Source organism: Macaca thibetana, chromosome 1 (assembly GCF_024542745.1).
Source record: "Macaca thibetana thibetana isolate TM-01 chromosome 1, ASM2454274v1, whole genome shotgun sequence".
In the NCBI taxonomy this organism is placed as follows: Eukaryota; Metazoa; Chordata; class Mammalia; order Primates; family Cercopithecidae; genus Macaca; species Macaca thibetana.
In genome coordinates, this window is record NC_065578.1 from 130,309,157 (window position 1) to 130,336,534 (window position 27,378).

Genomic DNA, 27,378 nt, shown 5'->3' on the forward strand with positions numbered 1-27,378 from the left:
ATAACTAAACAAATTGCACAGAAATAATGAAATAGCTATCTGAAGAAAAGGATTCGATTCTAGTTCAATACTTATTAAAAAAGATTTCTGGATGTGTCACAGGTATTTGAACCAGAGCAACTCCATCTTGAATAGGAGTTGGGTAAAATGAGGCTGAAACCTACTGGGCCCCGTTCCCAGACAGTTAGGCATTCTAAGTCACAGGATGAAATAGTAGGTTGGCACAAGATACAGGTCATAAAGACCTTGCTGATCAAACTGGTTGCCATAAAGAAGCCAGCAGAAGCCCACCAAAACCAAGATAGAAGCAAGAATGACCTCTAGTTGCCCTCACTGCTACACTCCCACCAGTGGCATGATGGTTTACAAATGCCATGGCAATATCAGGAAGTTATCCAATATGGTCTAAAAAGGGGAGGCATGAATAATCCACCCCTTGTTTAGCATATCATCAAGAAATAACCATAAAAATGGGCAATCAGCAACCCTTGGGGCTATTCTCCCCATGGAATAGTCATTCTTTTATTCCTTTACTTTCTTAATAAACTTGCTTTCACTGTACTGTATGAACTCGCCCTGAATTCTTTCTTACTTAAGATTCAAGAATCCTTTCTTGGGGTCTGGATCCAGACCCCTTTCCAGTAACAGACGGATCACAAATTTAAGCATAAATATAAAATGACATAATTTTAGAAGAAAATATGGGCCTGGCACAGTAGCTCACACCTGTAATCCCAGTACTTAGAGAGACCAAGACTGGTAGATCACTTGAGCTCAAGAGTTCAAGACCAGCCTGGGCAACATAGAGAAATCCCATCTCTACAAAAAATACAAAAATTAGCCAGTCACTGTGGTGCAAGCCTGTGGTCCTAGCTACTCAGGAGGCTGAGGTGGGAGTATCACTTGAGTCCAGCAGGTTGAGGTTTCAGTGATCCGAGACTGCACCATTGCACTCTAGCCTGGGTGACAGAGTGAGACCCTGTCTCAAAAAAAAAAAAAAAAAAAAAAGAAAAAAGAAAAAAAACAAACGGAGAACATTTTTATCATCTAAGAATGGGGAAGGCCTTCCAAAATAAGTTACCAAACCCAGAACCCATAAAAGAAGATATTGATAAATTAGACCGCATAAAAATAATTATTTTTATAGTAAGAATTTCAATATGAAAGGCAATGCAAAGTGCAGACTGCAGACCCTTTTCACTATTCATACCTCAGACAAAGAGCTAATATATTTAATATAAAAATATCATCTACAAATCCCTAAGAATGAGATTAAAAACCCAATGCAAAATGATGAAACTATGGGAACAAAGAGCTCACCACAAACAGAAACATAAATAAAAACTACAGGGCATTAATGTTTCTCAATTGAGAAACAGGCAAAAAGTCAAAACTTACAACACTGTGTGGCTAGTGTGTCATAAACAAGCATGTTTATGACATGTCCTTATGAGAGTATAATTTAGTACAACTATGAGTAACCCTTGACAATATCTATCAAATTAGAAAGGTATCTAATTTGAATCTAGAAATTTTATTTATAGGAATTAATTCTACAAGCATACTGTACATGCAAGAAATGACATCTAAAAGAAAAATTATTGTAGCATTGTGTGTCATGGAAAACAACTTGAGATCATCTAAATCTCCGTCAATAATGAATCATTAACATTAAGATAACTGTTGCAAATCCGTGAATAGAATGCTTTGCAACCATTAAAAAGATATTACATTTCTATATATATTTATATCAAACAATTCTCAAATAATATTCATAGAAAAGTGAAGTGTAGCATATAGTATGTTATTATTTGTGTGAAAATAAAGAATATGTATGTATACAAAGACATCAAGTAAGTCTAAAATATCTCTGGAAAAATAAATGAGATATTGCTAATAGTGGGAGCCTCTGAGGAAGGGAACCAAGAGGTCCAGGAATAGGTGTGAGAGAAAGGATTACTTTTTACTGTCATATTCTCTGATATTGTTTGAATGTTTTACCAGATGTATTTGTAACGTATTTATTCAGTTATTTATTTTAAAGAAGAAATAAAATATATTGGGCCACTCTGAAAGGGACTATATTGATGGTTTATTTTAGGTTGACATAGAGGTATCATGGTCCTCATGATAAGAGATTAGCCAATGAAAGAAAGCATTACTTTCATTAGGCAAGAGCCACTGCCTTGTCCTTATATATCTATGCTGTGCAAGGCTCAAAAGTTAATGATTTAGGGTATGGCTAATGATTTAGGGTATAGGCGTCCGAGGAACTTCATGGAAGGAAAAGGATACTCTGACTTTCTTTAGTTATTAAATCATCTTTTAATAAATTGAGGTGGTCCCAATTAAGTCATCTACTTGAAAGAAAAAATTGTCTTAAGTGAAACTCGCCATGAAATCAATTGCCAGTTTGGGATATCTGGCCAGGCATGGTGACTCATGCCTGTAATCCCAGTGCTTTGGGAGACCAAGGCAAGAAGATGGCTTGAGCCCAGGAGTTCAAGACTAGCCTCAGCAATATATAAAGTCATCTCCAGAAGTAATTAAAAAATTGGCAAGGCTGATGGTGCATTCCTGTGGTCCCATCTACTTGGGGAATTGAGCCAAGAGGATCACTTGAGCTTGGGACATCAAGGCGGCAGTGAGCCATGATCATACCACTGCACTCTGGCCTGAGTAGCAGAGTGACACTTTGTCTGAAAAAAAAAAAAAAAGGTTGGATATCTGAAGGTCAAAGCCATGAACTGAGATTGAAAACTTCTGAAGCAGCCTAATTTTGGAAGCAAATTTAGTAAACAATAATTTTGTGTGGTTATGTGCTTGTAAACTAAAAAGTAATAGGAAGATAGTATGTGAGGTAGCACATATGTTAATTAGTTCAATCTAGCAATTCCACAATGTATACTTATTTGAAAATATGCTGTACATAAATATATACAATTTTTATCTGTCAGTTAAAAATTAATTAAATTTTTTAAAAAGTTACAAGAGTGGGAGTGCAGGTCAAAAACCATGTGGTAAATCCACGCAGTAAAGGCTCTCAATTTGTTCCTATCTTCTTGTACGCATTGTTTTGCAATGTGACTCTGTCATTTGTCAGCAAAGAGGTAGATAGTATTTCTCTACCACTTGCATTTGGTTATGACCATACGACTTACTTTTTGATCAATAAGACAGTAACAAAAGTGACAAATTAGGAGGCTTATATTAGTACTTGTCCTTGCTTGGGCACATTTATAGACTAAATGTTTGTGTCCTGCCCAAATTCCATATATGGAAGTACTAATGCCAAATGTGATTACAGTTGGAAATAGAACCTTTATAAAAGTAATTAGTTTTAAGTGAGGTCATAAGGGTGGAGTCCTGATACAACAGGATTAGTATTCTTATAAGTAGGGATGGGTTGATGGGTACAGCAAACCACCATGGCACATGTATACCTATGTAACAAACCTGCACGTTCTGCACATGTACCCCAGAACTTAAAGTATAAGTTTAAAAAAAGAAGGGACAACAGAGAATTCGCTCTTTCTCTCTGCATGTACACAAAAAGAATTCATGTGAGCACATAGCAAGATGGTAGCTGCCCACAGCTAAGAGAAGAGGCTTCAGAATGAAACTTATCTTGCTGGCATCTTAATCTTAAACTTCTCAGCCTTTAGAATTGTAAGAAAATTAATTTTTGTTCTTTAAGCCACCCAATCTGTGGTATTTTGTTGTGCTATCCCAAGAAGACCAAAACAGACACCCTACACTGTCTTCACAGGAACGAACAACTATTCTCTTTTGTAAGTATAAAACAGTTGAAGATGGTCTTGGTGTATCATGGCGTAGATCTGAGGTAACTTTCTCATTTTGTGGGCGAGGAAACAGAGCAGAGTTGGTTACCCGCATAGAGGGTGGCTATATCACCCCTGAAAGAGCAGTGATGAGGCAGGAAGCTCTATAAAAGAATAAGGAACTAGGAAGATATTCTGGGAATAAAGTAGCAGAGAGGGGTGCAGAAGTGTAATATCACACTTAGATCATCTGTTTAAAAAATAAAACTTCCATTGAACTTGAGAATAGTGGCTTTCACAAAAGGGAAAAAAATACCTAGGAATACAACTAACCAACAAGGTGAAAGAACTCCACAGCAAGAATTACAAAACACTGCTGAAAGAAATCAGAGATGACACAAACAAATGAAAAAACATTCCGTGCTCATGGATAGGAACAATCAGTGTTGTTAAGATGGCCACACTCTTCAAAGCTATTTACAGATTCAAGGCTATTCCTAGCAAATTACCAATTACATTGTTTATAAAATTAGGGAAAAAAAATTTAAAATTCATTTGGAACCAAAAAAGAGCCCAAATAGCCAAAGCAGTCCCAAGCAAAAAAAAAAAAAAAAAGAAAGAAAGGAAAGAAAAAAGAAAAAAGCTAGAGGGATAACACTATACAACTTCAAACTCTATCACAAGGCTACAGTAACCAAAACAGCATGGTACTGCTACAAAAACAGATACACAGACCAATGGAACATATTAGAGAACACAGAAATAAAGCCATTCAACTACAACCATCTGATCTTCTACAAAGCTGATAAACACAAGCAATGGGGAAACAACTCTCTATTTAATAAATGCTGATGGGATAACTGGTTAACCATATGAAGAATATTGAAACTGGACCACCACCTTTCACTGTATACAAAAATCAACTCAAGATGGATCAAATTCTTAAATGTAAAACCTAAAACTATAAAGATTTGATATGGTTTGGCTGTGTCCCCACCCAAATCTCATCTTGAATTGTAGTTCCCACAATCCCAACGTGTTGTGGGAGGGACCCAGTGGGAGGTAATCGAATCATGGAGCTGGTTACCCTCATGCTGTTCTCGTGATAGTGAGTTAGTTCTCATAAGATCTGATGGTTTTAAAAAGGACTTTTCCCCCTTTGCTTGGCACTTCTCTCTCCTGCCACCCTGTGAAGAAGGACATGTTTGCTTCCCCTTCTGTCATGATTGTAAGTTTCCTGAGGCCTTCCCAGTCATGTGGAACTGTGAGTCAATTAAACCTCTTTCCTTTGTAAATTACCTAGTCGTGGGTATTTCTTTATAGCAGTGTGAGAACAGACTAATACAAGACTCTAGAAGAAAACCTAGGAAATACCGTTCTGGACATTGGCCAAAGATAAGACTTCATGATGAAAACTCCAAAAACAATTGCAATAAAAACAAAAAATTGACAAATAGGACCTAATTAAACTAAAGAGCTTCTTCACAGCAAAAGAAACTAACAGAGTAAATAAACAATCTGTAGAATGGAAGAAAATATTTGCAAACTGTGCATCCAACAAAGGTTTAATATCTAGAATCTACTAGGAACTCAAACAAATCAATAAGCGAAAACCGAACAACCCCGTTTAAAAATGGGCAAAGGACATGAACAGATACTTCTCCAAAAAAGACATATATGCAGCCAAAAATCATATGAAAAAATGTTCAATATCACTAATCATTAGGGAAATGTAAATCAAAACCCCAATGAGATACCATCTCACACCAGTCCGAATGGCTATTAAAAAGTCAAAAAATGAGATGCTGATGAGGTTGCAGAGAAAAGGGAACACTTAACACATTGTTGATGGCAATGTAAATTAGTTCAGCCACTGTGGAAAACAGTCTGGATATTTCTCAAAGAACTTAAAATAGAACTACCATTTGGCCAAGCAATTTCATTACTGGATATATTCCCAAAGGAATATAAATCGTTCTACTGTAAAGACACATGCATGCATATGTCCATTGTAGCATTATTCACAATAGTAAAGACATGGAATCAACCTAGATGCCCATCAATAGTATACCAGATAAAGAAAATGTGTTACATATACACTATGGAATACTATGCAGCTATAAAAAATGAGATTATGTCCTTTGCAGCAACATGGGTGGAACTGGAGACCATTATCCTAAGTGAATTAACACAGGAACAGAAAACCAAATATCACATGTTCTCATTGATATGTGAGAGCTAAACGTTGAGTAAATATGAACACAAAGAAGAGTACAACAGACACTGGGACCTATTTGAGGGTGGAGGGAGGGAAGAGAGTGAGAATTGAAAAGCCACCTATTGGGGCCAGGTATGATGGATCACCCACGCCTGTAATGCCAGCACTTTGTGAGGCTGAGGTGGGTGGATTACTTGAGGCCAGGAGTTCAAGACTAGCCTGGTCAACATGGTGAAATGCCATCTCTTCTAAAAAAAAATATACAAAAATTAGCTGGGTGTTATGGCAGGTGCTGGTAATCTCAGCTACCCAGGAAACTGAGGCAAGAAAATCGCTTGAACCCGGGAGGTGGAGGTGGCAGTGAGCCAAGATTGTTCACTGCACTCCAACCTGGAAGACAGAGTGAGACTTCGCCAATAAAACAATAAAAGAAAGAAAGAAAGAGAGAGAGAGAGGGAGGGAGGGAGGGAGGGAGGGGAGGAAGGAAGGAAGGAAGGAAGGAAGGAAGGAAGGAAGGAAGGAAGGAAGGAAGGAAGGAAGGGAGGAAGTCAGGAAGGAAGGAAAGAAGGGAGGGAGGGAAGGAAGGGCTGCCTATTTGGTATCATGCTGATTACCTGGGTGACAAAATTATCTGTACACCAAACCTGCAACACAACTAATTTACCCATGTAACAAACCTGCACATGTACCTCTTGAACCTAAAATAAATGTTGGAAGTAAAAAATAAAATAAAATACTGGCTTAAATGTTTACTATGTAGAAGAAAATTAATGAGTGTCCAAAGTTTATTTCACCTGTTGTAGTAGATAAGCATAAGAAAGCATTTTACAAGAGCTTCAAAGCTATCATTGAGATTCTGATGTGCCCCATGTTTGTCCTGTATCTGATAGGTTAAAATAAATAACACCTTACTGACATAGGTGAAACTTATGCGAAGAGAATAGGTAAAGCCAGGAGGTGCAACGAAGTTAGGTTTCAGGCTTAGTAGATATAGGTTCTGGTCTGCCCTCTACTGGCTGAGTGACCACAAAAAAAAACCTACTTAAATTCCCCAAGATTGTTAGACATAGAAAATAAGATACTTAGGTTGGGAGTGGTGGCTCACACCTATAATCCCATCACTTTGGGAGGCTGAGCCAGGCAGATAGCATGAGCTCAGGAATTCGAGACCAGCCTGGGCAACATGGTAAAACCCCATCTTTACAAAAAAATTAGGTGGGCATGGTGACATGGGCCTGTAGTTTCAGCTACTCAGGAGACTGATGTGGGAGGGTGGTTTGAGCCTGGGAGATCGAGACTGCGTGAACCAAGATCGTGCCACTGCACTCCAGCCTTGGCAACAGAGCAAGACCTTGTCTCCCCAAAAGGATACACTTAAAAATAACTTGATAATTACAGATAATATATGTAAACCTGCCATATGTGGTTGACACAATAATTGGGTCATTGGTAATTTTTTTTGAATTGCAAAATAGTAATAGGGCTCTCAGTATGACAAATCATTCTGATTTATCTAAATTCTTGACATTAAAAATAATATGTTACAAAAACAAATAGTCATGCTGAAAATGTGAAAAACACGGCAGCTTAAGGAATATGTTGGTTGTAAAAGGTAGATGCCTTCAAACTTCCAGTAGTGGTTACTGAATGCATTTGAACCAAATCTACTAAGGACAACTAGAAAAACTGGGCAAAAGAGTTTTAAAGTCTGTTTACAAGCATTGAAGTGGTAATAAGATAGTGAAGACTTGCGGAGACAAGAGAGCAGAGAGGATCAGGGAGCGTGAGGACAAGCCCACCCAGCATGATTTTGCCCTTCCTCTGACCATGCCAGAGCACACAGAATGGGGGCCAGGGAATTGCCCAGCCCAGTGCACCACGATGGCACCTAACACTCTTCCAGGGGACCTGAGGCTGGGCTTACCAATTCTGCCACTATCACCACAACTGATACCTACCCGCATGCACCATCTGCAGGTCTGGAGTCTGACCTGCCCAGCCTATCACAGCCACTACCAACACCAGTATGAACTGTTTGGGACTCAGAGGGTGGACCTGCCACTGCCATTGCCCAAACCATGCTGGCTGCCCAGGGGCCTGAGAATCCTTTCACTTCCCTGGCCCAGCATTGCCACTTCGGGTATGTGACTAAGTCACTTGGAGGACCAAGAATTGGCACATTTTTTTTAACACTTTTATTCAAATTGTTGGGGTACCAGATGGCAAAGACAGAATGAAAAGGTTAGAAAACCTATTTAACAAAATAATAGATGAAAACTTCCAAAGTCTAGCAAGAGATTTAGACATCCAGATACAAAACCTCTTAGATCCCCAAGCAGATACAATGCAAAAAGGTTTTTCCATGGCACATTATAATAAAACAGTCTGAAGTCAAATACAAGGACAGAATTTTTTAAATGGCAAGGGAAAAGCCTCTAGTCACCTATAAAGAAAAACAAAACAAAACAAAACAAAACAAAACAGAAACACACTCCAACCTTCCAGGCCAAGAGAGAATGAGATGAAATATTCAAAGTGCTAAAATAAATAAAGTGCCAGTGAAGGAAACCAAAACCAGCAAAATATTCTTCATAAATAAGGAGAAATAAAACCTTTCCCAGACAAGCAAAAGTTGATGAAATTCATCACCACTAGCCCAGCCCTGCAAGAAATGCTTAAGGGAGTCCTAAACCTAAAAGCGAAAGGACAATACTTACCATCATGAAAATGCATAGGTATAGCCAGGAGGTGCAACAAAGTTAGGCTTGGTAGTCAGGTACTGACTGAATAAGCATTGCAAACCACTTAAATTCCCCAAGACTGTTAGATGTAGAAAATACACACTAAGAGAAAAAACAACAAGGAATACACAAAACAACCAGACAACAATTAATATGACAGGAAGAAAACTTTACATATCAATAATAACCTTGAATGTAAATTGATTAAATTCTTTACTTAAAATATACAGGCGGGGTGCGGTGGCTCACGCCTGTAATCCCAGCACTTTAGGAGGCCAGGGCGGGAGGATCATTTGAGGTCAGGAGTTCCAGACTAGCCTGGCCAACATGGTGAAACCGCGTCTTTACTAAAAATAAAAAAAAAATTAGCCAGGCGTGGTGGCAGGTGCCTGTAATCCTAGCTACTTGGGAGGCTGAGGCAGGAGAATCACTTGAACCCAAGAGGCAGAGATTGCAGTGAGCCAAGATTGCGCCACACTCTGCACTCTAGCCTTGTGACAGAGCAAGACTTCACCTCAAAATAATAAATAAATAAATAAACAACAGTTAAAAAAAAAAAGACAAAAATAAAGGGATCAATCCAGCAAGAGGTTATAGGTGATATATATGTACTTAACACCTGAGCACCCAGATTCATAAAGTAAATATTACTTAAAAAAGAGAGATAGACTTTGATACAATAATAGCGGGGTAATTCAACACTTCACTCTTTGCATTAGACAGATCATTCGAATAGTAAATCAACAAAGAAACATTGAAATTAAACTGCACTTTAGACCAAATAGCCTTAACAGTTCTATTCAATAGAACATTTTGTTTACATTTACAGAATATACATTTTTCTCACTTATACATGGAACAGTCTCCATAATAGACCATATGTTAGGCCACAAAACAAGTCCCAACAAATTATTAAAATCAAAATCATATCAAGTATCTTCTCAGACCACAAGGATATGAAACTAGAAATCAATACCAAGATAAATTTTGAAAACTGTACAAATAAGTGGAAATTAAACAACATGCTCCTAAACAACCATTGGGTCAATGAAGACATTAAGATGGAAATCAAAAATATCTGAAACAAATTAATATGAAAATGTAACATACTAAAACCTGTGGGATACAGCAAAAGTAGTGCTAAGAGGAAAGTTTACAGCAATAAACAACTACGTCAAAAAAGTAGAAAGAATTCAAATTAGCAATCTAATGAAGTACCTCAAGGAACTAGAAAACCAAGAACAAACTAAATTAAAAATTAGCAAAAGGAAAGAAATGATAACAGAGCAGAACTAAATTAAATAGAAACTAAAAAAAAAAAAATACAAAGGATCAATAAAACAAAAGTTGGTCCTTTGAAAAGAAAAACAAAATTGATAAACTGCTAGCTAGACTAACCAAGAAAAGAAGACCCCAATAAACATAATCAGAAATGAAAAAGCAGACATTACAACTGACACCAAATAAAAAAAAATCATCAGAGATTATTGCAAATAAACAGGAAAACCTACAAGAGATGGATAAATTCCTGGAAACAGACAATTTACCAAGATTGAATCAGACAGAAATAGAAAACCTGAGTAAACCAATAATGAGTGGCAAGATTGAACCATTAATAATCAGCTTCCTAACAAAGAAAAGTCGAGGACTGGATAGATTTACTGCCAAATTCTACCAAATGTATAAAGAATTAATACAAATCCTCCTCAAACCATTCCAAAAAAATTGAAGAGAGGGGAATTCTCTCTAACCCATTCTACAAGGATAGAATTACCCTGATACCAAAATCAGACATGAATACAATCAAAAAAGAAAACAACAGGCCAATATCCCTGATGAACATAGACACAAAAATCTTCAACAAAAGATGGAGAGGGGCGCAGGGAGAAAAACCTAACTTCTGAAATCATTTGTTCCATGGAGCATTTACTGATTGCAGAGAGAACACCAAGAGTCTTGTGCTTTTGACAGTGTTTTGGGGTTCGGAGCCATAGCAGTTTCGAACTCATGGTGTTATATGTGGAAATTTTAAAAATATGGTTTAAAATTCTTTGACAGTTCTCCCATTTAGAGATGAAGTCTGTGCCCTCTCCACTGATACCTGGGCAAGTTTGAAGCACCAGGACATAATAAAATTGCCGTAGAAGTGACACAACATCATACTTTTTGGAATTCATTGATTAAATGTATTGCAGCTTCATTATCACACTTGCTTTTTGGAGCCTGAACCAACATGTTAAAAGTTTGACTACTTTAAGGTCATCATGCTATGAGGAAATCCAGGCCATGTTGAGAGGCTGCATATATGTGCTCTAGTTGACTCTTAGCTGAAATTGCAAACTATAGCTGGCATCAGCGGCCAGATATATGGGTAAAGATGGCTTCTTATGGTCTATATCATGGATCCAAGAATTCAAGGAGTCATTGCTCTTTTCATAAAGAAGGTGGCTAATAAGAAATGCATAAATAAAAAGAAAAAAGAGCACATTAAATTGTTTGCGTTCCTTTAAATCTGGCTCCTTACTCCATTTTGCTCTGTTGTACATAAGCTAATTATACCAGTTGAAAATTACTAAATGGCAATTAAGAATTAGACTTTTTAATTTAAAAGTCAAGTATGGAGGGAATGTGTAAATAATTTAATCTCAAGTGACTATGCACGGGGAACAACGACATATTGTATAATTAGCAGTATGACCACATTGAGCATTGCACAGAGTCTTGCAGAATTGTGAAGCATAAAAAGAAATTATTGGATTTTGGAGTGTTTTCTTTTCTTTCTTTTTTTTTTTTTTTTTTTTTTTTTGTAATTTCAATCTATATCAGTAGTGGAAAGGTCCTAGCAAAATATGGAAAATCCAAATAGTAGATACAACCTGATATCTTCTGGAACAAGGAATACAACAGCAAAGCAACACCAATGAAAACAAGGACACCAAACAGTCCCCAGAGAACTCCAGCTGTCATAAGGTCTCTTCTATGGCCATCAGGTCCTAAGGAAAGAAAGCAGTGCTTCAGCCCCAGAGGTTAAAGACTTGGGCCCTTCATATAAATGCTATATAGGGATGGTAAATACAAATTCATGTAAGAGATCATTGAAGTGGAGTCTGTACTCTTCAGGTTGGTGTGGGGAGAAGAGAAGCAACTGGACGCTGAGATCACGTTCCCCCTCTTCACACACAGCAGACATCTCCAGGCTGGTGAGACACAGCCATTGTCACCAAACTCTGTATCCAGGTAACACCCACCCACCTGAGATGGAGACTGGCACTGCCTCACTGTGGTGGGCCCCCAGGCCATTGTCAGCCTCACAGGAGTAGTTTCCAGAATGTTCTGCAGTCAGAGAGAGGTTGAAGGAGGCCCCCCTTCCAGAGGGGGCTGAGCTGTTCCCCAGGGTGACATCCTCATGATAAAATCGGTACAGGATTGGGGGAGAGCCTCTCAGGGCCTCACAGTGAAGCTCCAGCAGGTCTCCCACTGCAGTCTGGGCCCCAGGAGACCTGAGGGTGAGGACGGGGCGAGACACTGGAACTGACAGACACAGAGGGGCTATCAGAAAAGATTTGTGATGCTGCAATAGATTCACAAACTGCCATCCTGCAGGCTCAGCAAAGGGCCTGGCCCTGTGGCTGTTGCATACCTTCCATTCTCACTTTTCCACTAAAACAGTTAGAGGTAATTTTCTCAACAATATATTTAGATGTTTGAGGGGAATATTAGTTCTGGGTACTGCCTACAGACACGGTCATCTGCTGTTCTCATCTGATTGTTTTCCTGTGCCCATCCAGCTCCCTTCATATTTCTTTTTTTTTTTTGTATCCTATAATTTTTTATTAGGAAATAATTGTGAGATTTCTATAATATTATAGTTGTTCCTGGGAAAATTGATACATAGGAGCATTTCTAAGCCTATATTTAGGTATGTTTGTTCAGCCCAGTTCAGGACTATAGGACTGGGTTAGAACGAAAACGGCTACTTGGTTACACCACCAGGTAATTTTCCACACCAGTAAATCACCAATAACATGGCTCCAAATGTCTCCCTTTGGGTGCAGTTTCGGCAAGCTAGAAACACTCTAATCACTCTGAAGGAGATGACATAAAATGAAGCCGGTTGTTACCACTGTGAACCTTTTAGATCCATGATACTCCCTGGCCCAGAGCCCAAAGGTTTCATGTAATAGGTATTTTATTATCCTATTTTAGGAGTGCAAGAATGCTTTTGCTTCATAATCAATTACAGCCCTCTTTATATTTCCTTCTACAAAAAGAAACAGGTCAGCAGTCTAACCTGCAAGGGTAACCCATTTTCAAATTGCTTTTGGTTCTCCACAACACTAATCCCTGGGGCCTCCTGAAATTTCCTCAGAACTTCTGTGTACCATGACCTTGGTTTGGGAATTTCTGGAAAATATGAATGAGAGTATCACTCACTTCTCACAGGGATATTCACCACTTTGCTCTGGATAGACTCATGGCCGTTGTCAGCTCTACAGTAATATTTGCCGGCATCACTCTCCTTCACAGCTGGGATCTCCAGCTCTGCTGACAAGGAATGCTGGGTTTTCATTCCCAGACTTGTTCCTGTGGCCTCTCTGTACCAGGAGAATGTGACGTTTCCTGTACCCGCAGTCACTGAGCAGAGCAAGATCAGTTTTTGTCCTTCAGTCACCTGTCCCCCGGGGGCCCGGGTCTCCAAGCTTACGTTAGAGATGGGGATTCCTAGATGGATATAAGATAACAGGTGAGAACTGTAAGGGAAACTCTGGCGACAGAGTTTGACTGATTCCATTCTCTAATGCAAGGAGTGGGAATGTGGATATTGTATAGATAATCCATCATAAGCATTCACATGGAGGTAGGGAATCTATAACAATTATCCTTGAGGAATGTGGATAAAGATATTTGTATGTCCTAACCCTGGCCAATTTCATGGGTAGTAATATTTAAAGAATTTGTGATGGATCTGCCACTCCATGGGACAGGAAACTGTTCAATTTTTTGGATGAGTCACAGACACCTGTTGCGCAGAATATAGAGGGGCACTGATATCTTCAGTCCTGCCTTGGAAAAGTCATTATTCCTAACCAACAGTCCCAATAATAATTCCTCTATCATTCTGAATTTCAAGGTTCAACCAAATACAACTTCTCCTCTGACCACTCTGCTCATTCACATCTGCTTTTCCTGATGCTTCAGGTAGTACTATATGTTTATATATATATAAACATATATATACATGTAATCTTTCTTTTTTGTTGTTAAGTAATATTCACTGATCAAACCTTCATTGATCACTGACTGTATGCCTTGGCATTTAGTAGTGGGTGGGGCACTTCAAAAGGCAAACCACCCTTTATATATACATATATATGTATACATATATATGTGTACATATATATATATGTAGCACCACATTGTCTTCTAGTAAGTCAATTTGTGTTGCAATCTCATCATGTGGAGACATTTGGAGAGCCATTAGACAGCAGGTGGTTTGCCTTTTGAAGTGCCCCACCCACTACTAGATGCCAAGGCATACAGTCAGTGACCAATGAAGGCTTGATCAATGAATATTACTTAACTAACAACAAAAAAGAAAGATTATAAAGGGCTTAGTCCGTTTCTGATTCTTATGCAGTAGGAAGCCAGGAGCAATCTGGAGGGGTTTTCTAGCTTAATTTTCACTTTCCTCAAGGGCAGGAGTTGAACAAAGAAACAAAAAGACTAGTAGTTCAAGCTCAAGCTACAGCACTCCTATCTTTTTTCTCCAGGCTCAGCTTCACTGATACTTGCTTTGCACATGAATCTGGGATCGGAGGCTCTGTTTTCTGATCCTGTGAGTCACCGTTTCTGCCTCACACCAGTAAGACCCTGTGTCTTCACTCCACATGGCAGGAATCTGGAGCTCCGGGGAGCTGCTCCATCTTGACCCCAGGACCTGATTTTCTCTGAAGAAGCAGAACTGGAGTTGAACATCCAACCTCTGTGGAGAGAGCTGGGTCTCACATTTCAGGCTCACTGGACCCCCTTCGATGGGCTGGAAGGAGCTGGCTGTCAGCACAGGGTGTTGAAAGAGCTCTAGAGAGACGGATCACAATAGTCCCCAAAGCAGTGAGAGCTAAGATTCCTGCTGAAAAGCCCCTGGTAAGAAGCAACCCCAGCAAACTGGACATTCAGAGCCAGACACCTCTCACCCATTATGGCTCCCATGATGGTCGAACCACAAGCACTCCCGTCTATATCTGGCCCATGAGCAACTTTCCCCTACCAAGTACCCACCCTGCTTGCTGCCATGGTCTCTTACCCAGCCCATCCCACAGAAGTGAGGGTTTTACCTTGGACTTTTATCTTTACTATATCTGAACGTTTATCCCACGAAAAGATGTTTCCTTTGGTACTACAGAAATAGTTACCACTGTCACTTAAAACTGCACTTTGGATAAGGAAATCTGAGACTTTTTCGAAAACAGATAACTCTTTGTTATCCTTGTGGTAAGTCATCTTCCGAATTTTCCAGTTCGGTTCTCCCTGGCATTTCAGAACTATGCTGTCTCCTTCGAAGACAGAAGAGGGCGCCACAAGGGTCAACGAATCTGCAAGAGAAGGAGGGAAACTGGATCTGAAAAAAAACTTAATTTTTGCAGAAAACCCAGACAGACTCCATTGGCAGTGAGGTGGTCTCAGGCATAGCCTCTACTTCTTTAGATAAGGTGGAGGTTCCAATCCATGCCTTAATAACTGAGAGTTTCATCCCATGTTTCCTGAGGGGATATCTTAGCTTGTACTGCTATCACAAAATTCCACAAACTGAGTGGCTTATCAGTAACAGAGATTTATTTCTCACAGTTCTGGAGGTTGAAAGTCTGAGGTCAGGGTTCCAGCATTGTCAGGTTGTGGTGATGGCCATCTTCTAGGCTGCAGACTGCCAACTTTTCGCTCTACACTCACATGGTGGAAAAAGAATCAGCTAACTCTCTGGCCTCTTCTTATAAAAGTGTTAGTCCTATTCATGAGGGTTCCACCCTCACGGTCTTATTACCTCCCAAAGGCACCACCTACAAATACCATCACACTGGGATTAGGGTTTCAACATATGAATTTTAGGAAGATACAAACATTCAGTCTATTGCAGGGGTGTCAAGGTAAACATGGTTTTTTAATGTTCATGAAGGAGTGTTCTGACAAACTCCTCATCTTCAGCCTTCTCCATCAGTGACACCACACAGGGAAACCATTGCCCTCAGTGGGCCCTTCATTTTCTCATGCCCCGTGCCTTCATCCAGCCCTCAGAACTCTACACTGTGTTATAAATTCAGGTCCCATGCCTTCTCCTTGCCTCACCAAATAAAAACCATCAAGTAGTGTGGATTACTGGGAATAAGCCAGTTACTGGAATAAGATCCAGTATCTTTAATTATCTACTCGAATTTTCTACTCAAATGCCTTCAGAAAATTTTTCTCATCCATTCAGAGAAGTAGAGATTATTTTTAATCCAAGGCTCAGTTCCTAGAGAAGGATCATATAAAGAAAACAGCTATTGCCAAAGACAAATGTCCTCCCCAGAGGTTGCTTTCCTCAGATTGATCACAGGTTCTCTAATTTTGACCCTGCCACTTCATTTATTTATGGTACCAGACTATGTTTTGTGTCTATGACATCATGATATTTTATGATTGTAGTAGAGGATTCTGGCCACAAAGTAAGGAATTAAGTTATATCTCAAATAAAAATCTTCCTTATCACTACTCGATTGTATCATGACTGGCAGATGTATAGTAGAAGGAAGCAGAAGTCAATAACATAAGAGATGTGATGATTCATAAAATACTACTGCAGAGCTACAGCTAAAAAACCACAGGAAATCTGTGGCATTTGGAAGTATAATTTTTGGCAAAATATATGGTTTGCTACTGGCTATTTCAACAGAACCAGAATTACCTGTTGGACATTGGGGAACAATCTGATTGTGTGTGTGTGTGTGTGTGTGTGTGTGTGTGTGTGTGTGTGTGTGTGTGTGTGTATAATTAGAAGGGCAGAAAAGGTGGGTTGGAGAAACAATTAACTTAATTCAAGACTTGTGCCCTCCTTTGCAAATGGATACTAGATCTCATGGAAACTCCACCGTGGGACTCGGAATCAAGCCAACTTTTAAACCGCTGGTACAGTCTTCCTCCACAAATAGGAAATATTCCTGTAGAGAACACCTCTGGAGATAGGAAGAGGAGTTATGATTAGTGACACTGTTGAAAAGGGCATGACAGGCAGCCTCACTGGCTCTGGCTGCCGCTGACAAAGTGAGACCTTGAGTTGGTCTTTAGGAATTATTCATATCCTCAAACTGCTTGGTAAGAGGCAGACTGCCCCAAGAGCAAGCCAGAGGATGCAGAGCAGTGAGGAGCGGATGATCCTGAGTCCATAATGGCAGACCAGCAAGTGGGAGCAGCAGGGTGAGCCAACTTGCAGCTCTGAGAGGAATCCGCTGGGGAGAGATGCTAAAGCTCGGAGGCCTGGAAGTGAAGATGCAGCCAGAAAGAGTCATCATCACCACCAGGAGATACTGCTTGATTTCAGTTCTCACAACCTTTAACCTAATGGTGAAGAGCCAGATCACACTGTTTTGAATCCAAGTCTACTATTATTGGCTGTGTGATACTGGACAAAGCACTTTATTCTTTGGACCTTGGTTTTGTAACCAAGTATCCTATTTTTCTAAGAAAAGAAAAAGAAGTATTTTTACCTTTTTCATGCAATTATAATTTTTACCTTCTCTTCATCATCCACTCCTTGCACTGAACGCGTATCTAGCTATGTGTTTACTTCAGAGGTCCCAGAGACAGAAACTCGAACCAGGTGCCTCTAGAACTCTCTCCCACCAGAAGCTTGCCTCAATTTACAACCTAGTTCTGCCCACACTGGTGCCAGCCAAATCACTTGACAGATGACATCCAAAGCAAGTCACGTAGACTGGCACCACCTCGCTCCCTCCCCTGCATGCTGTTCACACCAAGTCCCCCTTTAAAAGCCCTTGCCTTCTGCCCCAGAAGTAGAAGTGGTACCCTCAAGGCAGAAGCCTGTACTACTTCCCCTCAGCTGAGTTTTGGAATTAAAAAGTCACTTTCTTTCTACCAGATCTCTCTCTTATTCATTGGACTTTGCAAGCAGTGAGCAGCTGGACCTGTGTTCAGTTACAGTTTCTCATCTAAGAGATGGAACAACAAAGAGCATTTGCCTCTCATCAGGCTGCCTTAAGGATTCTGTGAGAGCAGCACACAATGGTGCTGGCATTTATGGACCACTCAGTGAGCCACAAATCTTCACAACCGTAGCGGGGGATGTCTTTGTTGCAGAAGCTAATGATGGCTGAGGAGGAATAAGAGGACATCATAACTGTACTTCAAGAGCAACTAAAATAATGGGTTTCAGGTCTGTGAGATGGGGTGGACTTGGGGATACTGAATAAATGAAGGTGACTTGAAGTCAAACCCCCTGAGAGTGATGTCCTACCTATGGGGTAGACATAAGTTGGTCCATAGTTTCATATCAGGGAACCCCAAAGAGTCAGAATAGGGTTTGTGTGAGAGTTTGTAAAATCCACTTGCTTCTAGCATGACTGTGACTGCTCCGATGCCAACCACCTGGCAGTTTGGAGGCCTCAGCAGAAGAGTGCTGGCTCTACACTGGCTGTCATTGTGGTGCAACCTCAAGAGTTCTAATCTGTGTGCACCATTAGCAGAGTGCAAGGAGTCAGAGGCCCTAGAAAGGGAGGGTAACAAGTCTCAAAGCTGACTTGTTCATCCTCAAGGAGTTCCAAATCCTCCAGCAACTGGCTGAGAGTGGCTCTACCTGCAGAGGTGCCCAATAGAATCATGCTGACCCCCAGAGAGTACAGAGGAGAACTGCAGTGGAGGGACAACGGTAGGGGGCTGGGGGAACAGAGAAGTTCTCTGTAGAGAAAATAAATAGGAGCACAAAGATTTAACTCAGAGCAAGATGTACAGGACTGAAGAGTTTTTTCACAAGTATTTCAGTGAAAAATATCTTTACCAGAGCAACAGCAAAAACAAAAAGCAAATGGTATTTCTCAGAGCTTTGCATGTGAGGGCAAGGTCGCAGGTGGTAAGTGCAGTGTATAGGTGGGGCTGAAAAGAGGAAATGGGATAGAAGACTGTGTTGAGGCAATGGATGGGGACAGAAAGACCTTTTCAGCTGCTCTGCTGAAAAGCATGTTCAAACCTTGGAAGGGAGTGTATTTCTCAACAGACCAGAAACTTTTCTCTGGAGACAAGACTGGGGTTCAGTGGCCAAGTGACTGCCCCAGCCTGCATAGCAGGTATGTAGCAAAGCCATGATTTCAGTTTGTTCTTTCTGGCTATATAAGTCCTGTTCTTTCCAGTACATCATGCTGAACTAAGTTCTCTCTTACTCTCTTTAAAAAGAAAAGATCTCAAACTTCTGAAGAACATCTCAGTTTTCTGAGAAACTCTTGCTAAAGGAAAGGAAAGAGAATGAAGTGGCTGTTTCCCTGTTCTCTGAACAGTTGTAGGTGATTCACTTCAGGAGCCTGCTGCCTTGGCATGATTCCACTAATGGTCAGAAACCTCCTGAGTATTAATAAAGGTTTCCTCTAATTTCCATCCAGACAGATAGTGGAGTGATGGGTATCACAGGGTGGGACTCCGGGACTGTATGTGGGACTGAATGAATGCAAGAGACCAAACTTTCTCCTGAGCAAGCTCCAGGTAGGACCCCTGAATGTCTCCCTGGACACTCTTGTTCCATTCAAGGTGAGACCGGGGTCTGCTTTTCCCCACACTGTTCCTTAGAGCAAAAAGAGCCCCTTCCACTTGGTAGCCAGCATTCAATGGGCAAAGGAACAATTCTCCCTTTCTTTAGATTTTGTCTTGGCTCATGTGAAGATTCTGTATATAGAATAGAATATTTTTCCCATTGACTTTCTTCACTGAGCACAGATTTAACTCAGAAAGAGTGAAATAAAATTAGCTTTATTTCACTCTTTATGATTAGAACAGTAATACATGTATTTTTTAAAAATCAAAACTAAATACTAATTCTAGAGCAGGGGTTGGCAAATTGTGGCCTGTGAGCTGGCCAACACTGTTTTGGTAAATAAAATGTTATTGGAACACTGACATCCTCATTCATTTACATATGGTCTATGGTTGTTTTCCTGCTACCACAGCAATGGCATTGAGTAGTTATGGCACACACCTGAAAAGCTTAGCCTATTTACTCTCTTGCCTTTTACAGGAAAAGCTTGCTGACTCCTGAGATAGAGCTAGAGCTAGAGAAGCAATGAGGACACATGTTTATTCTGGCTCTGCAGAAGTTTGTATTTCTGACATATTCCTCTATAAATAACTGTTTTAAGAACTGTGAAAACATTCAGCATTCAGCCAGACAATAATGAGGTATTACAGTCCTATAGGCAGGAAAGTAGTTCTCTCCAAATTGTTCTTTTCTTCAATCTGCATGCTTTCTTTCAGATGTTACTGCCCTTCTTAAAACCAGGCTTTTAAAGAAGAGGCAAGCATGCAGGGTCTTGAGAAGGCTAGGTGGTACCTGGTCACCCAGACGTGCAAGCCGTGTTGGAAACAGATTGCGTGACCTCAGAATATGTCAGCCTAGAGGGCAGTCATATTAGGACATCTTCACAGGCTTTCCAGAGCCACCTCTATAGAATCCTGGGGCAGCTGTGTGACTGATATGCCAGAGACCAAGAACAACAAAGACAAGGAGGACTCACCTGCCTGTTCAGTGACTGCAGCTGTGAGGAGATCAAGAGCCAGAGATTAGCACACAGCATTTGCCCTCATAATTTATAAATTTACATTACTGTGGTAAATTGCTAAAAAACTTCTTTCCATTTTTCCTTTCTTTTCTATTTCCCTGATCTCTCATTACTAATAATTCAATCTCCTTCGAGCACATATCTAACTCATTAATTGTAGTCACAAGGCAAGTTGCAAACCCAACGCTTGACTAAAGGGATTGTCGAGAATACCCACATTGGATATTTAGTGACTCTCCTTGATTTCATTTTCCTTCCACCATCCCCACCACTCTGTCTCACACTCAGACTTTTCAAGTAGTAGATAGACATGACAACATGATCACAAAGGGCTCATCAGGAAACATACACTGTGAGAGTTCCAAGAAATCAATAAATCAGTCTCTTTCCTATGGCCATATTTCATGTTAGGGCCCTTTTATTCCAATAACAAATATTTATTTAGTGCTTACACAGCATAGAGAAAGGGATCTTATTTACTTTCTCACCCAGGCTGTAGTACAATGGTACAATCTTGGCTCACCACAACTTCCACCTCCCAGGTTCAAGCAATTCTCCTGCCTCAGCTTCCCGAGTAGCTGGAATTACTGGTGCCTATCACCACGCCCGGCTAATTTTTGTATTTCTAGTAGAGATGAGGTTTCACCATGATGGCCAGGGTGGTCTCGAACTCCTGACCTCAGGTGATCCACCCGCCTTGGCCTCCCAAGGTGCTTGGATTATAGGTATGAGCCTCCGCACCCAGCCAGGAATCTTACTTTCTAGCAGCAGCTGTCATCTCCCTCGTCGTCCACGATTAAACAGAGGAATATTAGCAAGGGGTCTCAATGCATCTGCTGAACCCAAATCTTATAGACAACAATTGAATAATCGGTGTTCATGGAGGAGAAGGGCAGTGCTAAATGCTAATATTATGAACATTTTACTATGAGAATATTATATTACTCAATGAGATCTAAGATACCAAAATAGCAATTCATGACCAGCAAATGGTAAAGTGGTCCACCTTGAACATTAAGCATTGTGCTTAATGCTTAATGGATGTGCTGCAATTTCACTGTCCTCAGCCTACTTCTTTGCATCTGCCTCTGAAGCCCAAGCTGCAGGCAGAACCTAAGCATCCCCACCAGTCCCGGGGCTCTGATAAAACCTCCGACCTTTCGGGAGCGGTAGACCTCATTCTGCTGCCACCTCACTTCTCAGTCAAATTATTGAACTCACCAAAGATGACCAGCAATGACCACAGCAGCATGAGGACCTAATCCAGCTATTTGAAAGGAGATGTACTCTTGGCCGCCAACTGGAGCCTCTGAGCAGGCGATGAAATGTGCCTTTCAGAATAGGTTTTGTATAATTAGCAAAAAAGGAAGTAGAATAGTGCCACAATGTTTAACCATTATCTTTGTCCTGGAAGGGCTAAATCAATCATAGCTGATCCTCTCAATGCCAGAGAAATTTTGTATCTTGACTCTCATGATAATACCTGGCATTTACATATGGGTTGTAATGAGTCAGACACAATTCTAAGTGCCTCGTGCTGACAAAGTTATTTATTACCTTCAGCAAGTTACTGAAGTTGGCACTATCCCCTTTCACATGATGGAGGAAATTGAGGCACTAGTAAAAGTAAGTGTCTTAGTCCATTGAGGCTGCTCTAAAGAATACCTTAGACTGAGTAATTTATAAACAACATAAGTTTATCACTCATAGTTCAAGAGGCTGGGAGGTTTAAGATCAAGGCACCAGTAGATTCAGTGTCTGATGAGGGCCTGTTTCTCATAGACGGTGACTTCTATGTGTCTTCACATGATGGAAGGGGCAAAAAAGCTCCCTCAAGCCTCTTTTACAAGGACACTAATCCCTTTTGTAAGAGTTCCACCCTCATGACCCCTAAAGGGTCATGTAATAAAAGGTGGGTACCTTTTATTACTATTGCATTGAGGATTAAGTATCAACATAAGAATTTTGCCAGGACACAAACATTCAGACCACAGCAGCAAGTGAAATGACCAAGATCAGCATAGTCAATTTCTAGTAGTAACAGGCAGCCCAGGCAGCCCAGTTCCACAGTCTGGCTCTTAAACATTGTACCCTATTATCTTGGTATATTGCTTCTCAATGTTCTTAAAATAATAAGACCATTGTTTCAATAGCTCATATTTCTTAAGTAAAATTTTTCTTAGTCAATCGCTGACTTTCTAGAATGAGATTTTACTAAACTTCAAAACACTTGCACTATATTGCTGAAAACATTGCTATCTTTCTAATCTGTAATCAAAATATTGCCTATTTCTAAACTGCATTGCTTTTTGTACCCCAGGCTGATCCTAATATAGTTATCTCACACAAAGCAAAGCATGTGTTACGTCAACACCTATTATCACACTCACTTTGATCAGATGTAGTCCTGGTGGATGTTGTCTCATAAATGAACCTTATGCAAGATGAAACTCTAAACCACAGAATCACAAGTGCTTATAAATGAAGGACTGACTGAAAATATTCATAGACTCAGTGTTACCTGTTCAGGTACTTAACATTTACCTGATACTTAACATTGAATTGTTAACAATTGAATATTTAACATTTTATTATATTATCATGGTTTTACTTTGAGAAATGCTAATATTTATATGTGATGGTCATTAAAACCTTGCTTATAATAATGTTAAAAGAAAATACTAAAAATATCTCACAAGGAGAGATGTATGTTAAAAATAAGTTACATGTCAAAATGCTGTGGAGAACCAAACAGCTGTTAAAATAATTCTGTGGAATAATATTTAATAGCAAGATGTCTAGGATATATGATTTAAAAAAAAGTGCGCCGGGTGCGGTGGCTCACACCTGTAATCCCAGCACTTTGGGAGGCAGAGGCGGGTGGATCACGAGGTCGGGAGATCAAGATCATCCTGGCTAACACAGTGAAATCCTGTCTCTACTAAAAATACAAAAAATTAGCCAGACGTGGTGGCGGGCACCTGTTGTCCCAGCTACTCGGGAGGCTGAGGTAAGAGAATGGCGTGAACCCAGAAGGCAGAGCTTGCAGTGAGCCAAGATCGTGCCACTGCACTTCAGCCTAGGCGACAGAGCAAGACTCCATCTCAAAAAAAAAAAAAGAAAAAGAAAAAAGGAAAAAGTGACTATAGAGTGCACTTTATCTGCTGCACATCATCCCCCGCTCTCCAATAAAAAGTGTCTGAGGCCGGGCGCGGTGGCTCAAGCCTGTAATCCCAGCACTTTGGGAGGCCGAGACGGGCGGATCACGAGGTCAGGAGATCGAGACCATCCTGGTTAACATGGTGAAACCCCGTCTCTACTAAAAAAAAAAATACAAAAAACTAGCCGGGCGAGGTGGCGGATGCCTGTAGTCCCAGCTACTCGGGAGGCTGAGGCAGGAGAATGTCGTGAACCCGGGAGGCGGAGCTTGCAGTGAGCTGAGATCCGGCCACTGCACTCCAGCCTGGGTGACAGCGCGAGACTCCGTCTCAAAAAAAAAAAAAAAAAGTGTCTGAGACAATTAGCACCACAGAGTTACTGTAATTAAATAAAAAAAAATCTAATTAAAGCTGATTTTTTACTTTCCTCATTTTGCTTATCTGTGTGTTCTAGTATTCTTACAATAAACATATGCTATTTATGTACTTTTTAAAGATTCATTAAAAACTAGGTTTTATGGCCTCTCTCATCTTAAAGTGTTGAAAACAATACTACTTTAACTTTCTGCATAGGCAAATGGTTTGCATGTGTTTGAAAGTACAAGTTGCTCTTTCCCAGGACCAAAGCTAGTCACTGATCTTATCATCAGGTCTTGCCTACTGAATGGGTTACTAGGTGGCCTATAATTCCTTCCCATTCTGACCAATCTGGAAGCTATAGAAATTTTGTGGTTGGGAGGGAATTAAGGAAAGGAGTACAGAGAGGATCATGAAAAGGATGGTGGTGGATTGGTGGTAGGTACAAGTTTTTCATAGACATCAAGGAGATTTTTCAAAATATCCATATCCCTTCACTGATTTCTATATACCTCTATGGAAATGTGGCCTCTTCAGTTAAGAATCAATATTTCTTAAGGTATTACCAAATGGTATGAGGTAAAATTCAGTTGGTATAAAAGGTGCAGGTGGAAAGCAGCAATAATGAGGTGGGTGGGCCATAGAGGTGGCAACATATCCTCTAACATGGTTAACATGTTTCATGTGGGTGTTACTCTGTATTTGACAGATCGCAGTAATTTACATGTGAATAGGGCATATCCTGGAAGCATAGCTAAACTTGAATGCACAGTAGGCACTGTGACCAGAGATTAAGAGGCTTAATAGACACTTGGGTGGCGGGGGAGGCAGGGGCAGGGGAAAGTAACTTAAAAATTAAGGCAATAGTGGCAGAAATAAAATTATGTGTTTGGAGGTTTGATCAAAGTGAGAGATAACAATACTTTTTGTGCAAGGATGCTTTGCCACCAACAGGAGGGAGTCACAGGTATCAGAAAGAAGCAGCATTAGACATACATATAAATGCCTCTTGATCAACCAGGTAAACCCTTAACATGGAGATTCCACAGGTGGTAACATACTGAAGCCTATTCTGCCATACGCAGAGCAACAGTCATCTCTGTGAACCATGTTAAACGTCCTGAATGGAATACAAAGTACAGTGCCTAATTGGGGCATGCCAGAACTGAGACAGAGACAAACGGAGCCTTCAAAAAATATGTCAGAATAAAACAAATCACACCTCTTACTTGATGAATTTGATTACTAGGACAGTTAGAGTGGGAAATTAAAAAATGAAACAGGTTAACTTCCAAGATCCCTAGATAACATCTTTTGAGCTTGGGGTTCCCAGGTCACTATGAGAGAATTAATATTATAATATATGTGAATTACTTATCATAGTAATTGATCCATAAATGGCAGTAGAAGTAGTCATAGTCATGGTCACCATCATTGTTATGGCAGCAGTGGTAGTAGCAGTTTTAATAATTACTATAATTACCTTGAGCAGCATGATATATCTTTGATGAGCGGGGCTGTCCCTAATAATTTCCTGCCCAAGATAGTAACTAGATACTTTCTGAGTTCTATGGAGGTGATATTGATTGTTGAAGAACTTCTGGGACAGAACTGGTTAGACCAAATATTGTCTATGCAGACACTCTCCAATGTAATTTAGACAGAGCCAGACCCTTCTGCCCAGAAGATTTTTTACAATGAAATTTATTATTTCTAGAAGTCCACTAGGGCTCTGCATGGAGCAAATAGCATGAAAGAGAATTCAGACTGTTTAAATGCTTGGAAGCTAGTGGTCATTACCTTCATGGAAGATATGAAGATAATGATACCCCAGAGAATCAGAGAAGACAAGAGTAAGTTGAAGTTTTAGATAGTGTATCCCTAGGGGACTGGAGTTTAACAAAGTTCGATTTTTTCCTCCTTCATAAAGATTATCAGTTCCTTTAGCAGCAATACAAGCTATGGTAAATCTTTACTAAAGAAGGTATTACTATTCCTACGGTGGAAGTGGAGGGGAACCCAGCCTTGGTGTCTGAAGGGAGGCAGAGACGCAGGAAGACTTAGGGAGGCTCATAGAAGACATCAGAGCAATATCTGTGGTGGGGAGCAGCGTTCTCTCCACGTGTGAAAATACCTCCTAGCAAGTGGCCTGGGCTCTCTGAGAACAGCAGGTGGGGAAAGATGCCTAGAGGTCAAATTCAGTTCACCGCTTTCTACTTTCTGTTTTAATTGTAAATGTGTGGGTTTTCCAGAAGGTGGATGGGTTATGACTTTTCAGACAAGAAGGTCAATGACCAAGGGGAGCTGTGAACCATGGATCGTCAACTACACCAACCCTTAGTAGAATCACCCACAGCAGATTCCTGTGGGTGTCTTTCTGGCAGACTGGTGAGGATCAGTTGTGTTGTAGTAGAAGAAGAAAGCAAGAACCAAGATCCAGATTACACTGATGGCTTTCTGTCTTGTTTTACCACGGTTTTTGTTTTTTGTTTTTTGCTCACTCTTCTAACACACTCTGCTAATAACTTTTTCACAGTTCATAAAGATATGATTCCCAAGCAGAATCATTATTCATTCAGTCATTCATTCATGCATGCATGAAGCCATGCATTCAGTTACTCAGTTGAATTTTATTCAATGTCCTCTACTTGATGGGCAATATACTTGGCACTAGACATACCCAGACAAAAAGATATGGTCCATATCCTTATGGAAATTGCATTCTAGCATCAGAAGACTAACAGAAAAGAGTAAACATACTTGTGTCCCACTGCTGTGGTGGAGCTCTGTACAGTATGTGAATGGACACAGTGGAGATTAAGGAGTAAAGGCTTCCAGAAGAAATGAATATTGAGAGATAGGTAGATTTTAATCAAGCAAATAAGACTTAGGAAGATGTAGAAGTTCCAGGCCTAGAAAGCATCAGGAGCACGGTAAGAGGTCAGGGACCCATTCAGGCTGCTCAGATATCCACAGGCACTTTAGAATGGCAGATCCAAAGGTATGAGGGGGAGCATCACAAGAGGTAAGGCCCAAAGGTGGGAAAGTGGGAAAATTTTTATATTTTCATAGGGTGGAGGAGACACCCACTCCATTCCCAGGAAAGAACACCATTAGATAAAACTCTTTCGTTCCTTTTACCATTGTCCCTTTATTCCTACTATTTGTTCCTCTGCGTGGGAGGAGAGGCTCATCTGATTGGTGAGTTGGGTTGAATATGTCAGCTCATGACCTTGTTCTCTCTCTTCACTTGTTCTCAAACAGAAAATAATCTCTTCCTGCTCATTTACTTATGTGTAATTATCTCAATGA

The 27,378-nt window shown here is 40.3% G+C and overlaps 1 protein-coding gene across 2 annotated transcripts in view; it reads right to left on the reverse strand.

The window, feature by feature from the left end:
* LOC126948137 (Fc receptor-like protein 2) overlaps positions 1–23,157 on the reverse strand; it is a 31,375-nt gene extending 8,218 nt beyond the window's left edge. For both annotated transcript variants that reach the window (XM_050779611.1, XM_050779600.1), the window contains exons 1-7: positions 21,773–23,157; positions 20,507–20,527; positions 15,077–15,334; positions 14,535–14,819; positions 13,176–13,463; positions 11,994–12,272; positions 11,618–11,734 (exon numbers count right to left, since the gene is read on the reverse strand). In XM_050779611.1, coding sequence (XP_050635568.1) covers positions 11,618–11,734; positions 11,994–12,272; positions 13,176–13,463; positions 14,535–14,819; positions 15,077–15,334; positions 20,507–20,527; positions 21,773–21,803 — 1,279 coding nt within the window. In that variant the 5' untranslated portion in view covers positions 21,804–23,157. The remainder of the gene's footprint in view (positions 1–11,617; positions 11,735–11,993; positions 12,273–13,175; positions 13,464–14,534; positions 14,820–15,076; positions 15,335–20,506; positions 20,528–21,772) is intronic.
* Positions 23,158–27,378: the final 4,221 nt, after the last annotated feature.